At 23.6% G+C, this 18,175-nt stretch overlaps 3 protein-coding genes and 1 further gene across 4 annotated transcripts; 1 reads left to right on the forward strand and 3 right to left on the reverse strand.

The window, feature by feature from the left end:
* Positions 1-1,590: 1,590 nt before the first annotated feature.
* Bm6553 (Uncharacterized protein) lies at positions 1,591-7,829 on the reverse strand (the record flags this gene model as incomplete). The annotated part of the gene is made up of 6 exons (XM_043081206.1): positions 1,591-2,160; positions 3,078-3,215; positions 6,170-6,254; positions 6,370-6,455; positions 6,889-7,044; positions 7,773-7,829. 6 exons carry the CDS (start codon positions 7,827-7,829, stop codon positions 1,591-1,593), a joined length of 1,092 nt encoding a protein of 363 aa, XP_042937140.1.
* A 1,322-nt stretch (positions 7,830-9,151) lies between these two features.
* On the reverse strand, positions 9,152-9,669 carry Bm17706 (Uncharacterized protein; the record flags this gene model as incomplete). Its single annotated transcript, XM_043081207.1, has 2 exons — positions 9,152-9,279; positions 9,594-9,669. 2 exons carry the CDS (start codon positions 9,667-9,669, stop codon positions 9,152-9,154), a joined length of 204 nt encoding a protein of 67 aa, XP_042937141.1.
* Positions 9,523-9,596, forward strand: Bm15621. The gene has a single exon (XR_006228003.1). The product of XR_006228003.1 is annotated as a pre-microRNA Bm15621 (primary transcript).
* Positions 9,670-12,731: 3,062 nt separating the features above from the next.
* Bm17707 (Uncharacterized protein) lies at positions 12,732-17,464 on the reverse strand (the record flags this gene model as incomplete). The annotated part of the gene is made up of 5 exons (XM_043081208.1): positions 12,732-12,775; positions 12,982-13,021; positions 13,705-13,784; positions 14,750-14,804; positions 17,441-17,464. 5 exons carry the CDS (start codon positions 17,462-17,464, stop codon positions 12,732-12,734), a joined length of 243 nt encoding a protein of 80 aa, XP_042937142.1.
* Between the last annotated feature and the right edge of the window lie 711 nt (positions 17,465-18,175).

Raw genomic sequence — 18,175 nt, forward strand, 5'->3', positions numbered from 1 at the left:
AAAAGAAACGACACCAACCGGGATAAATTTTATCACGAGGTGTGTAAATTTGTTGAGAACGTAAATAGATGAAAGCTGCAGATAAAATGAATGAATGAAAAAAATACATGTAAACAATTCAATTCATGTAAACAATCTATGTATAACCAATTTTTTTTTTTTTTTTTTCATTAATTAAAATTTGAAATTTTAAAAAATAAAAAAATTTAAAAAAAAAAAAAAAAGAAAGAAGAAAATCCGAAATTTTACAAATTAATTTTGAATGATTAATTTTTCGTTAACTTTTCGTTTCTTTTTTTTATTTTACTTTTTTTAGATAAAGAAAAAAAAAAAAAAAAAGTAAAATTGAATTTTAGAAAAGAAAAAAGAAATCGAGTAAATTCTCCCTTGAAAATATCTTTTTTTTTTTTCTTCTTTCTTTTTCAAATACTGTTTAAAAAAAAAAAAAATGAAAATAGTACAATACTTTAATTGGAAATGTCATCCTATTTCTTGTTCCGTCTATTAATATTAAATTTTCAAACTTTTTTTTTTTTTTTTTCTATTTTCCTACTTTTTTTTCCTTCCTTCCTTCTTTTTTTTTTTTTTGTGTGTGTGTGTGTATGTGAAATAATTAATTTTTTAATGAATAATTGAATTTTCTTTTTTTTTTTTTTTTAAAAAAAAAAAAGAAAGACAGTGGGAAGGAGAAAGAGAAAAAAAAAATAGAAAGGATGGGAAAGAGAAAAAAAAAAAAAGACGTATCACATTTTCCTGATAAAAAACAAAAACAAGGCAAGAAATTGACTTAGATCAAAAAAAGAAAATAAATAAAATGAAAGCAAATTTGAATCAAACGATTGAAAATTATGTAAATAAATTTAGAGTATTAAAATAGAAAAAGTATGGGAATTATTAAATTAAACTAATAATAGTATTTTTTAATATTAATTTTTATGTTAATAAAAAAAAAAAAAAAAAAAAAAAAAGGAGCGAAAAAGAAAAGAAAAGAAAAATGACTATAATTTTTGGAAAACTTTAATTAATAATAAATAATGCTTTAAACTGAATTGCTAAAAGAAAAAGATGAAAAAAAAAAGTATCATATGATAGGAAAAAAAAAATAATTAGATAGTAATCATGCAAGGCAAATTCTTTTCTGTTTAAATATTAATTCTAAAATGTTCTTTTAAAAATTCAATTTTAAAAACCTTCTAAATAAATTTAAAATGAACCAAAAAAAAAAAAAAAAGAAGAGAAGGGCATAAGAATAGAAGAAGAAAAAGAAAAGAGAAATGGATTTTGCAATTTTCTTTTTTTAAGTTTAATTATCTATTATTGAAATTTTTAATTATTGATACTTATCACATGTATGTATGATTCAATTTCTAATTAGTTATTTCATTTTTACAGTATTTATCATCATTTCAACTTTTAATCAATAGGTACTTACAAAGTATATATGATTTAATTTTAAATTACTAATACTTACATATAGTATTTACAATTTAAACTTGCAATCATTGATATGCAATATTTATGATCCTATAAATAATTTATTGAAGTATGAAATATATTCCTGAAATTATATCCTACAGGAAAATATTAATGCTAAATTATTTCACCTGTTGGTGTTACTATTGATGATGATGTTGTTGTTGTTGTTGTGGTATTAGTTATAGCAATATTATCAGTGATGCTATTGTTAGCTGTTAAACAAATGATATCATTTGGGACAATTTTTTTTGGTGTAAAATTTTTACGACGTTTTTTTGTTAGTATAGTATCATTATTAGTAGCAATGGTACCTATTGTAGCTGTTGCTGCTATTGTTGATACTATTAACGGTGTTGTTTTTATTGTTGTTGCTGTTGTTGTTGTTGTTGTTGTTGTTGTTGTTGCATTCATTTTAACAGTATCATTGCAACAATACATATTAGTATTTGCAACAATTACATCCGATATTAAAGATGTTGTAGATGATGATAATATGCAAGAGGAATTTTTGACTATATTAGATGAAGTACTACAACAACATATTGCATTAGTATTATCAGTTCGATTTATCAAATCATCGCTAATATTACCATTTTTATTTATCAATTTTGGCGCAATTGTTGAAGTGGAATTGGTCACTTGAAGAGTAATATTATTACGTCGTACAAAACGTGCTACCCAACCCTGAAAAAAAAAAAAAAAAAGAAAGAAACAGATGAAAAAAGAAACAAACAATAAAAAAAAAGATCTATTTAAGTATAATTTAATTTAATATGCTTAAAATAGAATAAAATTTTTTAATTACAAATATCATTCATTTTCCATTCTTTTATTTCAAAATTTGTTGTTATAATTTGAATTTAATTCTAAAAAAAAATGCTCATATTTTTCCCATTTAAAAAGAAAATTGTATTTTTCAAAAAAAAAAAATTGATTTCTTTTCTAAAAAAAATAAATCAATTATAAAGTTTATTTTTATTTTTTTTTTTAAATTTTTTGTGACGAAATAATTTCAATGAATGTGAAAATAACTATTTGTAAAATATATAACATATTTTATTTACTTAAATTACTTGTAAGATAAATTTTATATAATCTGTCTTCTTCCTTTCCTTTTTTTTTCGAACGAAATTTCAAGACATGGAGATTTAAAAGCCATTAAAATTGTTAATCATTAATTTTGTAATATTTGCATGAAATAAATACAAGTCTTTTTTGAGATGATGCCAAAAATTATATCATCCTTGCAATAAAATCAAATTTTAATCTTTGAATGCAACATTAAATGTTATACTGTAATTCCATAACATACTGTATTAATAGTACGCAAAGCAACATACCGTATTAACGGCATAGAAAATAATGGTATACTGTAATTTTTAAAACTTTTCAATTATTAGCATAAATGATTTCGGTAGAAGTTCTATTCTATAATTAATTAATTTGCAAGATATATAATGTTAACATTTTCAATTTAATATTTTTTAAGCCTTAAAAAAAAAAAAAAAAAAAAAAACAAAATGAAATAATTGCATACCGGATTGATTATTACAAATATATTTTACAGATAACGAAACACAAATGAATACTGAAGAATATACCATATTAGCGGTAAAACCGCGATCATTATATTCCGGATTTCGATCACAAATATCTTTCCATAAAGCATTTGCTTTTTCTTTAATGTCATGCCATGTTAGAGCTACTCCATTGTCACTCCTTGCTGTCACATAATGAAGCTGCAAATTTATTAAATATACCATTATAATATCATATTATCTTCTTTATTATATCCTCTTTTTCTCTTCAAAAAAAAAGTACCTTCCATGAAAAAGATCAAATAAAATTTACATATTTTACTGGAAAAATGGAATTAAATTTGAGAAAAACGAATGGGAAAAAATTGCAGTTTAAAAAAAAAAAGAAAAAGAGAAAACAATTTCAGAAATAAATTTGAAGAAAAAAAAAAGAGATTTAAAAAAAAAAGTATTGAAAAAATTTCCGTCCTTTTTTTTTTTTTTTTTACAAAGAATAATTTAATTAATTATGTTAGCAAAACAAGACTAGAGTATTGATTATATTTCATTTACTTATTTAAATATGATAATTAATTAGAATGATGCAAAATTTAATTATTATCCATCCCTAAAACATTTTCATATATTTATATTTACATATTTAACAAAAATATTTAGCAATGAAATGTAATACGATTATCATCATTCTCTCTCTCTCTCCAAATTTTCTATTTATAATTTGGCTTATTATTCATACATGACAAAAACATTTTTTTTTTTTTCATTATTTTTCCAAAACTATTTTACATGTTTTATAAATTTGTAGCAAAAGAAAAAAAAAAGAAAAAAAATGCGGCAAATTTTGACAATAAATATATCAATTGAAAATTTTGATCAAAATTATATTTTAATAACTTTTTATTAATTACATATTGACTATTTTATTGATTAATTTTTAATCAATTGTATGTTGATTATTTCATAGATAATTTAACGCATAATAATAATAATAATAATAATTCATCGAAGGTTTTTTTTCTCTTTATGTTATTTTACAAATAATTTCAAATAATTTATCTTTTTGAAAAGAAAAAATATTTTTTTTTTCTTAGCTTTCATTGTTTTTTTTTTTCTCTACATTTGATAGTTTTGATAAGTGATTCAAATCATTAGCAGCATTAATTAATTATCACATATACATGGGACACCATGGATTCCCGCAAATTGGTGACACCGCACATACCAGTCAATAAAACTGGAGCAAAAGGATCAGAACATTGGGTTCTTCCTGCTTTTCCATTACCCATAATTGCTAGGTTACCCGTAATAGCTTGAAACACTATTGAAGTACTCAACGACAAATGGAGAAATAAGCATAGTGGAATTTAAAACTTCATTATCTCCTTAATCAAAAAGGATTTAAATTATCATATATTTTCAAAATTTAAAATAATCCATACATCACTATTTCCTACAACGCCGTATTTTGCATTTTTTTTTTTTTTAAAAGCAACCATGTAATTTAATATTTCATTTATATTTCACTGATTTCATTTATCAATGTCAAACTACTAAAATCAAACTACTAAATTAATTAATTTAGTTATATATGATTTAAGAATTTGGAGGGAAAAAAAAAGGATAAAACGATTAAATGGAAATAAATTGAAAAATCACTTTCAATCATACAAAAACAATTCCAGTCTTTTGTTGAAATTAAGTAGATCTATAACTTAATAGACCAAATTTATTCCATTAAAAAAATAGTTTAAATGGAAAAATAACATTTAAAAGTTAAACTTTTACATCCTAAAAATAAGATGGAAAAACAAAAACGTTTTGAAAAATGCTTTTTGATTAATTTAATGTTTCATATCTTTTGGAATTTCACTCTTTAGTTTACATACAAATACATCGTTTAATTTGAAAAACGCTTTGAAAAATGAAATTAATCATTTTTTTTTTTTTTTTTTTTCATCCAATACAAATATAATAAGGCGCAAATTGCTAAAGTTATATGCAAACAAAAACAATTATATTCTCTTCTAAGACATATAAATGGTAAAATGGATAAAAGGAGAGAAAGTTATAAAGGAAAATTTTATTTTCTATTAATTGTTATTTGCAAAAAGAAAAAAAAAAAAAAAAAAAAAGGAAAAAGGAAAAAAGGGAAAAGAATAAAAAGGAGAAGAAATAAAAGCCAGCGATAACAATAGTTCCTGTTTTAAATGAATGAGTAGTTATAAAAGTATCTAAAATTAGATTCTAAAAGAAAAAAGACTCGAATAATAAGCAAATTTTTAGTTTTTTTATTTCAAAATAGGTTAGAAAATTTGTTTGTTATAAGATAGATTAATTAACTAACTAATTAGTTGCCCAAGAAAGTTTATAATTGTCGATTAAATTTATTGATATGATTTATGTGATAAAGTTTATAATAATTAAATTGAATTTATAATAGCATTTTGTCGAACAAACTAAAAGTAATGTCGTAAAGGGATAGGATATAGTAAGACTAGGATTAGGATAAGTTAATATACTTGCTAAACTTAATTATATAATTTATGAAATAGGTTCTGGTCGAGAATTTTTGTTTTATCTGAAATCAAAATTTAATCAAAAAATTAGACAAACAATTTTTTTTTTAATCATCATATTGTATTAATAATTGTATCACTGTCTATTATTATTATTATTATTATTATTATTATTATTATTATTATTATTATTATTGTCACCAGTATTATCATAATTAATTGTATTAAACTTAATCGTAACAATAATTATAATGATTAATTTTCAGTGCTTCAAAAAAGCCAGACATATTTTACTGATAAGCTAACATAAATAAAGCAAACAACTGTCACACTACGAATGGTAATTCAATCTGTCTTAACTGATTAATTGATTAATTAACTGAAAATTAAATGTGATGTCGTCCACATTTTGCAACCACGGTAAAGAAAGTTTGTGACACTGATAACTTTATGATAATACTGATAATGTTAACTTTTATCATGATATTACTATACAAATATAATTAATAGTATTTATATTATTATTGAAAATTCCAATTTGTCAATTAGCTATTATTACTAATAAATGAGCATACAATTATAACTTATGTACTGTATGTATAACTTCGTATTTTTCTTTCTTTTTTTTTAATAACTAACCAAACTCTTTTCAAGATCTTCGGAAACTGGTCTTCGTCCACCGCCATCTAATCGTGATCTTTCTGGTGTAGTTTCAAACATTGACCTATTAAAATAAACTTATTTTTCAAATAAAAAAATTTTTTTGCTCAATTTTTCAAATATAAAACCTTCAAAATTATCAGCTAAGGCAAAAAAAAAAGAGGAAAATTTAATAATACCTAAGCCTTTGCTCATTCTTCCTCCATTCACGTATTGAACTTTCTGCAACATTAAATTCTCGTCCGGCTGCTCGATTTCCAATTATCTGCAAAATAATAATCATTCCATAAATTCAAGCATAAATGTAAATTATACTATTAAAAGTTAAGCGGATGAATCATCTGCAAGATTAATCCCAAACATTTTAATAAGTTTTAGGTTAATTACGATGAAACCTTTGACAAAAACGAGAAAAAAAAAACAAGAAAAATTCGTTATAATATTTTAAATGAATAAAATATTTTAAAAAACTATTTTGTAGGATAAAAATTTTTCAATTAAACTTATTTTCTTTTTTTTTTTTTATGATTGCCATTTTTAACCAAATTATTACTATTACTATTACTGTTATTATTGTTGTTAACTATTTCTCCTTCATTTAATTGTTAAATTATTAAGATTTCCTTCCTTAAAAAAAAAAGATATAAAGGAATGGAAAAAATAGAAGAAAAAAAAAAAAAATGATAAAAATGGATGACTTTAGCATAATCGATAATGTCAAGTTTCTCTTCCAAAACATATTGCTTCAATTTTCGACCTTTTTGCGCTATCATTGATTCTGTACCACATTTATTACCATCATTTCCAATTATCATATCACTATTGCTGTTTCGACCACTTTTCATTGATGTAGGCTAAATTTGTTAAAGAAGTTTTTTTCTTTTTCAAAATTATTTTTATTATTAAATTTTCTTTCTTATTTGACAATAACTAGTATAGAAAATAATTAACAAAATAATTGCTATAAATATATTTGCACACTTACTTATTAATTATAATTTATGTGATAGTTTCGTAAAGTATGAAATAAACTTGTAACAAAATCATTGTTAACTATCAATGTCACTAATTATTAATATCAATTAATTATAATAACATTATGCTGAAAATGCATCCTTATTACACTACATATAAGTGGATCATGTTTGGATTGAAATTTCTAAAAATAGCATAATAGTAGTTCTAATCTCATTGCTTGCAAATAAAATAAAATTATAAAAATTATAGTTACAAATACCTTATAAAACTCACAATTATCATTCTTATGAATATTTATGGAATCCAAATATTTTATTACATATATGAGAAATTGATATATTACAAAAAGATTTACCTAATTTAGCTCCTTTTTATAATTTCTTTCAGATTTAAGTTTATTTAAACTTTAATTTAATCCAATGAATAATTATTAAATTCTAGCACATGAATTATGAACATAATAAAGTTTGCAGTTTGTTTTCATTCATATATTTAAAAATTTCAATTTTCCAAAAATAAAACTTTTTCGTTGTTTTTCTGCTTTTTTTTTTGTTCTATTTTTTTCTTCATTGATATTTCGATATTTTCATCTTTACTAACTTACTTTTCTCTTTCTTGATGTTGTTGCATCCAAATTCCCAGTTGCAATATCGTCAACCATATCACATACCGATTAGATCATACATACACTGATATTTATCACGATGTATTATGTTGTTGCTGTTGTTGTTGTTGTTGTTTGTTATTGTTGTTGCTATTGTTGCTGTTGTTGTTGTTGTTATTGCTTCTGTTTTGTTGTTGTTGTTGTTGGTGTCTTGTTGTTGTTACTGTTGTTGCTGTCGCTGCTAACCTTCCTTAGCAAACAACAAAATGATTAAACAACAATAACAGTAATAATTAATAATAATAATGATATTAATAACAAAAATAATAACCAATAATAATAACTGATAATAATAATATTTTGCGTCAACATTTAAACGAATAGATAATATTTGCATCAGATTAAAATAAAACTTGTTTCTAGCTTTTTCTTGTCGCAGAATTCATATAGAAAAATTTTTCTGTTCCATTGATTTCATTTAATAAATACTAATTAATAAAGTAAAAGAAAGATATTCAGAAAAAATAAATAAATGAAAAAAATTAATTAGTTAATAAATAGTATGTATTATTGTTCTTATTATCAATTATTATTATTTATCATTATTATCCGACTAAAATGTAAATAAATATTATCAAAATAATTCACTCGTTTTAATAAATTTTTATCTAATTTATTTTTTCCACCTTTTTCACTTCCTTTCATCCATTCAGTATCTCCATTTCTTCATTTACATTTTTTCCTTCCTCTTTTTTTTTTTTTTTTTTTTTTTTTTTTTCTTCATTATTAATGAATCATTGATAACTTATAATTCATTTTTTTTTTTCGGATATAATAAAACCGATTAATTGTTATATTCCATAAACACATATATATAGCATATAGATATACATATATATACGCTTATCTTTACGAGAATTTTTGTTATCCAAATTGAAACAAAAAATAAAATAACAATATTTACTGTCACAAACTGATAATATTGATAACAATGATAAGTAGTAGTAATAGTAATACATTAACAAATCGCTGATAACATATAATTAATTTCTTTTCAAATATAATAAATCGATTAATTGCTATAATTTCATAAATGAAAAAAAAAAAAAAAAAAAAAAAACATATATAGCATAAAGATATACATATATATGCTTACCTTTACGAGAATTTTTGTTATCCAAATGAGACAAATAGTAAGAATAATTGAACTGTCGCACTGATAATATTGATAAGTGGTAGTAGTAGTGATAGTGATAATAGTAGTTATGATAAGTGATAGCTGGAGTACTTAGATCAGTTGGATAGGGTATAGTTTAGCAAAAGGGAAAGCTTTTTGATGATAGGCTATTGCTCCAGCTGCTACCACGCACTGCTTGCTGTTAGCAATGGTCCTGGATGACGGTGATAGTGGCTGATGGTAATGGCAGTAGTGCTGCTGCTACTACTACTGCTACTGCTACTGCTACTGCTACTGCTGATGCTACTGCTACTGCTGGTGCTAATGCTGCTACAATGATTTTCTATTGCTAATTGATAGCAATGATAATAATAATAGTAGTGATAATAATAATAGTGATAATGAGAATGATAACGATGATAATGATAGCAATGATGATGGTAAAAGTGAAGAAAAAGTAAGCAATAATGAATGGAATGAAATAACGCGCGGCTTATTTGAAAACGGCCGCGCAATCAAATGCTATTTTGCTAGTTAGTGCCTATTTATTGATGATGTTTACGATGATAATAATGATGATGATGATGGTGATGATGATGATGGTGATGATCAGTGGTGATATTTGCCATCATTGCTTCACATACACGCATTCATTTTCGAAAAGCGCAGCCCGACACCATCACTAGTCTCGAGATCAATCATCATCATCATCATCATCATCGGACTCTTTCCACAGCATCAAGACTTTGCTTGCTTTCATACATACATAGAATAGAGATAGATGGACACATACATATAACTCTCTTCTTGTCTTTCAAAGAGGAAAATTTCAGGATTATATATGTATAAACTCTTCTTTCTATCTTTCTCTTCCTACCTCTCTCTCTCTCTCTCCCTCTCTTTGTCTTTTATAAAGAGAAAATTTCTGGATGGTATGTGAAAAAGAAAAGAGTGGAAAATGGATTTTCGATTGTACCATTAAGCAGAATGTTAGTTGAGAATGGTATGCATGTATCATATTTATACACATATGTGTGTATGTGTGTGCATGTGTGTGTGTGTGTGTGTGTATGTTTGTGTGCGTGCGCGTGCGTGTATGTTTACTTTTGCAATTGCGCAATTTTTATACATGATAACTAACAATATAAATGTGATGGACGTATATGAGTATATGCTTATCTGTTGTATGTGTATTATGTAACTAAAAACTGTACAAATCTTTTTACTATTCTCAAAATGTTTTGCACATCGATACAGACATACACGCCACATACACGTATACGTATACACAAGCATACAAAATTACACGTTTCTTTAATTAATTCATGTATACAATTACTATACAATCTTATGGGGTTATGATACAATCAAATGATTATCAATCTCGATTACTAATCAAATACTACGTTTGTATTTGTATGTCATGTATGTATGTATGTGTGTGTGTGTGTGTGTGTGTGTGTATTACAGGTGATAATAATACCAGGTATGATGAGGATGTTTGACAAACCTTTCTTCCTCGAAGCATACTTTAATAATGCAGTGGCAATGTGTTTCGTTATTTTTGTAAGGTCAAGGTTAAAGGTTAAAGTTAATACATTGAATGGTAATTACTTTTGCTAATAATAAGTTGCATAGCATTTATCAGCCATATTGCTTACACTTTAACTCGTCTTCTATCACACTTAATACTTGTAATTCCTTATATTTTTATGTCATGTAATAACAATTATTATTATTATGTAATCAGTAATAATAACAATAATAGTAATAATAATGATAATAATAATATAACAAAAATAATGATATAATATAATAACAATAATAATAATAACGATAATGATAATAGTAACAATAATAATAATAATTTGTATATTAAAAATTTCTCCACATTGCGTATTCAGTAGATGTGAATGTTTTTCCGTTTCTTTCTATTTCAAGTATGCAATGAAACGGTAAACAGAGACACGTGGCTGAACGTATGAATGATACGTGGCTGAACGTTTGAATGATACGTAATCGAATGTTGAAATGCGTTTCGGTAATTTGTGATGGAACGTTAATGGAAATTGCAATATTCTCACAATTGATATATTACGTTTCAACATTTATATTGGCATTAATAGCATAGATCGTTGCGTTGACGTCAAATTTATATAAGTATACCCAAATAATAGTACTTAAATAATCGATACTTCCCGAATGATACTTAAATGATCGATACTTCTCGAATGGTACTTAAATGATCGATACTTCTCGAATGGTACTTAAATGATCGATACTTCTCGAATGGTACTTAAATGATCGATACTTCTCGAATGGTACTTAAATGATCGATACTTCTCGAATGGTACTTAAATGATCGATACTTCTCGAATGGTACTTAAATGATCGATACTTCTCGAATGATACTTAAATGATCGATACTTCTCGAATGGTACTTAAATGATCGATACTTCTCGAATGGTACTTAAATGATCGATACTTCTCGAATGGTACTTAAATGATCGATACTTCTCGAATGGTACTTAAATGATCGATACTTCTCGAATGGTACTTAAATGATCGATACTTCTCGAATGGTACTTATTAATTGATCAATACTTGCAGAAGAACATTTACGTAATCAAACGTCAAATACCGTGCATCTTACATTTTATTCAATCTGTCGCATACTATTTTAGAACAATTATCTAATCATAAATCATTCCTGCATCTTATAGAAGAATTGAATAAAGAAACTATCCAGGATAAAATATTCAAGCTGAATTTTATGTTTACGTTGACTTAAAATTAGCCGTTAGATTTTTTTTTTTTTTCTAAAAGAATTTTTTCCTTATCATTATGCAAATTTGACTTACGTTTAAAAAATTCACGTAAACAAGGAATAATAAATCAATGTATAAAATACTGAAATAAGCATTTTTGAATTTTTCTTTTTTAAATTGATATAACTTTTTCTTGGTGAAAGATAGCGAATGCTGTTGGTATAAACAAGAAAAAAAAAAAAAAAACAGAAAAGTAATTTATTGACAGAATAGTAACGATATAAATACTAATGAATCAAATTTAATTAATTAGTTAATTAATTACAAATGGAAATGACAGAGTTCGAATATTTTGTTAGTTTTATAAAAGTTTGTAATTATAGTTATAAGAATACGTGAAATGATCATTACCAAAAAGAAGAAAAAAAAAATTCAAACGAAATGATTTCAAAATTTTCAGAAATTTCAAAATTAAATAAAATCGTAAATAAATAAAAGAAATGCATGTATTAGAAATGTTCTCGAGAGTATGCAAAATTTATTTTTAAAACATCAAAAATATTTATAAATCTAATTTTTGTATATAAATAGAGAATAATGAATAAAAAAAAAAGAAAATGTTTAGTACAACGAAAATAAATATAATGTTTTACAAAATTAATGTTCATAAAAAAAGTTTTATGTTGAATTTCCAAGAGAAGTTTAAATTGTTGGAAGATTTTGTAAAATGGAAAAGTAAGAAATGGAGGTAAAAGTTTCACTTTTTCAAAATTGTTGAGGTTTTTCTCTTTTTTTTTTTTAAAAAAAGAAGGGAAAAATTTCAATTTTGGAGTATTTCTAAGGAATATTTTTTAATGCAAATAACATAACAGTGTGGTTTTTTTTCCTTTTTTTCCTTTTTTTCCTTTTTTTTTTTTTTTGTTTTTTTAAAAAGAGAGAAAAAATGGAAATGAAAGCTGAAATGGAATGAATGTATATAAATGGATTTGGACTTCTTCTTTGAAATCTTTTTTGTTAATTATTGGATGCGCCACGTGGATTTACAGCTGATGCGCCACCTGGAATAAGAAGTAAAAAAGCAAAAAATAGAAAAAAAAAAGGATTGTTACAGAAATAAGTAAATGCTATGATACTATATTTTCTAATTTAAAATACAATATACGATGAAATAATTCTAATATTTTAATACAATTCCAATTTGTAATCTTTTTTTTTTCTATTCTCTAATTTAATGATATTAAGTAATTATAGGTATAATGCATACCTGTTTCCATTGGGTTCGTTTGTTCGGTTGCCGAATTTGGCTAAAAATTTAAAATTTAAAAATGAAGAAAATTTTGAAATATTCAATAATATGTGTAAAAAAAAAAAAAAAAAAAATCATTATTTCGTTGTTATTTTAATAAATCTAAAAATTTGAAATGTAATTGTTAAAAACTAGAAAAAAAAAAAAACAAAACCATTAATAACATTTAATTGTAATCGAAATTAATTGTATTGCAATTTGCTAATAATTGCAATAAAAAATTTGGTTCAAATAACATATTATTAAGAAACTAGAAAAAGGTGAAACAAGAAAAATGATTTATTCTGCGTTTTCCGTAATAATTTTTTTACATATTGCAACTTACAAATGCTTTTAAATTAATAAACGATAATGAAATTGTGAAATTATTTATTCGAGAACTCTTCAAAGTTAAGTAACAAATGTAATACTATAAATCTGTTACTTCGAATTAATATGATGTATATTAAAATCAGTAGCTTTTTTTTTTTTTTAGAAAGGATAAAATTTATATTAATTCCATGCAAAATTTTAAGAGAAATTTTAAGAAACAAAAATATTTATGAAAAGAGGAAAATTTATTGAATTGGAGAAAATAAGTAGTAGTAATAATAATAATAACAATTTTAATTAATTGGATATTAAAAAATTAAAATTTTAACTAAATCGAAAAAAAAAAAGAAAACAATGAATGAGACAAACATTGGTTGCAGCTGTTTGAAGACCAGAATTTGGAATAATTTTGCCAATTGCAACATTCGCATATTCTTTTGTTGTTTCCGCTAAAAAAGAATTAAATTTTTTCTTTGGAAAAGCAAAAAAAAATTTGCTACCATATTGAAAATTGATATTTTTCAATATAATTATCAAATATTTTGATTAGATTTTTCAACTTTTCTTTTTTTTTTTTCAATTTTGAGAAGAAAAAAATTTGCAAGTATTTTTGCTGAAAAATGAAAAATAGTTCCCTTTTCTTTCATTTTTTTTTTTTTTTTTTGTTGCAGTACGATGATGATAATAAGTATGTTAAAAGAAAATAAAAACTTTGAAAAAAAATCTAAAAAAAAAAAATATTTCAAAAATTTTAAGTAGTACAAAAAAATGTCACTGTGTGTTATATATTGCTAATATAATAAGCTAAGAAATTACTAAGAAAAATTGTCATTATTGTATGCTTCTTCTCAGATTTTAAACAAACCAAAATTATGATACAAAGTAGTAACTTGTTAAGGCTGTATAATGGATAATAATTATTAGTGTTTTATATAAGTAGCAAATGATTCAAAAAGAGTTAAAATGAAAAAATTCTAATTTAACATACGATAGAAGCAATTTTATTTGATGAGCAATTTTAGTTTTCACATTAATTTTCATACATTTCTGCTATTTAATTTAAAATTATAAGATAAACTACAGACAACATTTAAACTGCTTATTTGCAACATTCCTTTATAATAATAATAATAATAATAATAATAATAATAATAATAATAATAATAATCACAATAATCTTGATATCATCTATACAATGTCTAATTACTGTAAGCTACAGTATGCTACAGTAATCAGCGTAAAAAAGGTTTAGCCATTATATTTGATGCTAAAACAAATGATCATAAAGCTGAACATGTTTCAGTCATGATTTATTTTTAATTAACACTTCAATTTGATAAATACCATTGTATTTAATAATAATAACAGATTTATATAAGTCATCTTGTCAAACAAGAAAAAGAAAAGTACTAACCAGCTGTTTGAACAACTTCTTTCGTTTTATTGAATAAGGATTCAAGAGCATTCTTCTGTAAATTAAATTAAGCTATAAAAGTTTATTAGAAATAATTAGGACTAAATTGAGGTGAAAAAAAAAAAAAAAAGTTGGCTAAAAGAATTTTAAGATGAATGGAATAATTTATAATAAATTAGGGTCATTCACTATTAGCAACTTTAAATTTGCATAATTTCAACTTAGCAGAATAACTTTTCGTATTCATTTCATTTTTCTTGTTTCTAAATCCTTGTAATCAGTTAATATTATTCGATTAGTAAAAGAAAATATTGGAATGCGAGGAAAAGCATAAATGAATACTAAAAAAATGGATGTTGTGATTAACAATTTGAAAAGAAAACTGAATGATTTACTTGAAAAAAAATTTTCTGGAAAAAAAAGGAATAATTTAAAATGTTTTGAATAATTGAAAGAAATATTACAAAAGAAGGAAAAAGTCAGAAAAAAAGAACTGTTATGCATTTTAAAAATATAAATTAGAAGAATAAGCTAAAATTTCTGAACAAAGAAAATATTATTATTTAAAATTATCATTTAAAAATGAGAAATTATTATTTAAAAATGAAATGAGAGAGAATCTTTTCAGAGACAAATTGAGGCAAATAGAATTACCTACTTGTTGATAATCGAATTTATTATATTCCCTTCTTTATCAATTTATGCCTCAAATATTTGTTTTGTCTAAATAAACTTTTTCAAATTTCAATATAAAGAATAAACATAAAAAGTTTCTAATATATTTTTAGGAAAATGCAAAAATTTATTTCTAAATCATCTACTAATAATTCATTAATATCGATATTACAATTTTAATTTAATTATGAAAAATATTTCATTTAAAATTTTACTAAATGACGGGCTATGTTTTGAAAGCAAAAAGCTTTCGCAATTTATCAATATCTTCTTCACTTCACTTTTTTTTTTTTTTAATTTTTTGCCTTCGATAATTAAACTTTAAAAACTTCAACCTACAAAGTTTTCGGGAAAAAAAAATCAGCTTTCTCTTCTTCTCATCTTTTATCTTTTCTCCTCTAAACATTAATGAAAAAAATTGAAAAAAAAATAATAATAATAAAAAAAATAAATAAAATAACGGGTAAAATTATTAGCTGTGATAATGAGCTTTTATCTTTTTTAAGGTATAAGTTTACATTTATTCGCTTATTATTAATTTAATTGAATCAAAAAAAGCTGTAATTGATTTTAAATATTTATGTCTTGCAGTGATAAGACATAAATATTTATGCTACTTATGTTAATGACAAGAAAACTAAAAGTAAAGGAAAATAGGAACTGAAATAAATAACTATGTTCAAAATTATTCCATAAACATTTAATGAATGGATAATAACACATAATCGTAAATTTATTTATTGGAAAAATTAGAAATATAAAGTGTCAATAAATGCATTGTAAATTTTAATTTAAACAAATTATTTGCATTTAAACTTCATACATTGTTAATCACCTTTTTTTCTGGCTTTTTTTATATGAATAAAATGAATCCGAAAACCAAATTATGATTAATTGCCTCTATGTGGGCAAAATGAAGAATTGAAATGAGAAATTTAACTTTGTTGGATATTTATATTAGCTTAATATTTTTGGGAAAGAAATTAATAATTGTAAGAAGACGAAAGTAATTAGAAATATTTGAAAATAAGTATGGAAAAGATTGATAGATATAATCCTCTTCTTAAAAGTATGAGCAAACAAAATGAATAGAAGTAATGGAATATATCATCACTGAAAGGATTTAATAAATTATTAAGTGACGTATTAAAATATATGAATATCAGAAGTTGAAATTTTTAAGATTACGTTGAAAATTTTTAAGAAACAGAAGTTGAAAATTTTTAAGAAACAAAAATGAACTAAATTTTTCTCTCCTCCGTGTAAAATGATTTAAAAACAAGGTAAACAGGAATTAAGTAAGTAAATAAGTATCAAATAAATGTGAAAGAATGTTCATGCATTGTGCTTCGTTCATACTGTATCGGATTACTGTATTTAAGAATTATCGATTTGAAAAAGTTTTGTTGAAGTCTCAAGAACTATGAAATATCAATAATGTCTTTTCAAATTTGCATGAAAATTATAAAATAAGAATTACTGTATTCGCTTTGTACCACTTCATTATCACTGATTGAAACGGTAAGAAACTAGTTACAGTATCCCCTCACTATGAAAGTACAGTATACTTGAAATAATTATTTCATCATTTGCGTGTAAGATAAATAAATCTGAGATAATTGTGGTTCACGTACGTGTTATATGTCAAACTGAATGATTTTGATGATGAGAAATATACATTGAATTCATCACATTATGAAAGATTAGAGAAAACAAACAAAGATTCCTTATTCAATAAGTTGAATTTAATCAAAAATAAAAAAAATAAAAAAATAAAAATAGATAGAAATAATGGAAAATAAAAAAAGAATGAATGATTTTATTGTCATTTATCAAAAATTTTTCATTCTTCATCAATTCTGATATTTCATTTCTGATCATTCATTATAATTATCAAATCAATGAATAAAATATTTCCAATAAAATTAATAAATAGGCAAATATTTTTCATATTATATTAAAATTTAATAATATTACATAAAATATTTGATAAATAAAAAAAAAAAAAAGACATACCGCAGCATCACCAGTACCAGCCATTTGGATTTGTTATCGTTGTTATTGTTGTGTAAGCGGAAGGAGAAAAAAACAACGAAAATAATAAAAAATAAGCAAGAAAAATGATAAAATAAAGCAGCAAAATGATAAAAGTAATGTGATAAAGTGATAAGGATGATAAGAGGGATGATAAAGTTGTAAAAATGAAGGAAATATTCTCTATAGAATTAGCTTTGATTCAAATTTATATGCTTCTATTGCGCACTCAAAAGCACAACTAGTAGATAGCTAGCAGAAATAAGAGATGTTTTTGGCTTTAGGCTTAGTTGTTTGATTTCACCTCCATTTCTCTCCCTTTTTACTTTCACATACAAATATATAACATACACATGCATACATACATACACACACACAGTATAATCTAGTTTTAAGGCTTGTTTGAAAATATTGCAAAAGTGCCTTGAAAGAGAAGAAGAAAAAGTGTAGCTATCCATCTATACTAGGCCATATATTTATAGAATATAAATGCCTAGTTATTGATTTTGATATAAGCCAGAAAAGCTTTCTTTTTCTCATTTACGAATAAAAGTATAAAGTTTTTAACGATTTCTTTCTTTCTTACTTTATTCATTTCTCTTCTTATTCTTTTCCCTCTATCAAATTTATCATCTATTTAATGTTTATTCAAATCAATATATTTTTTACCAGTAATCAAAATAACAATATTTTCTTTTTTTTTTTTTTTTTAAAATA

Source organism: Brugia malayi (assembly GCF_000002995.4).
Source record: "Brugia malayi strain FR3 genome assembly, contig: Bm_v4_Chr4_scaffold_001, whole genome shotgun sequence".
Classification (NCBI taxonomy): domain Eukaryota; kingdom Metazoa; phylum Nematoda; class Chromadorea; order Rhabditida; family Onchocercidae; genus Brugia; species Brugia malayi.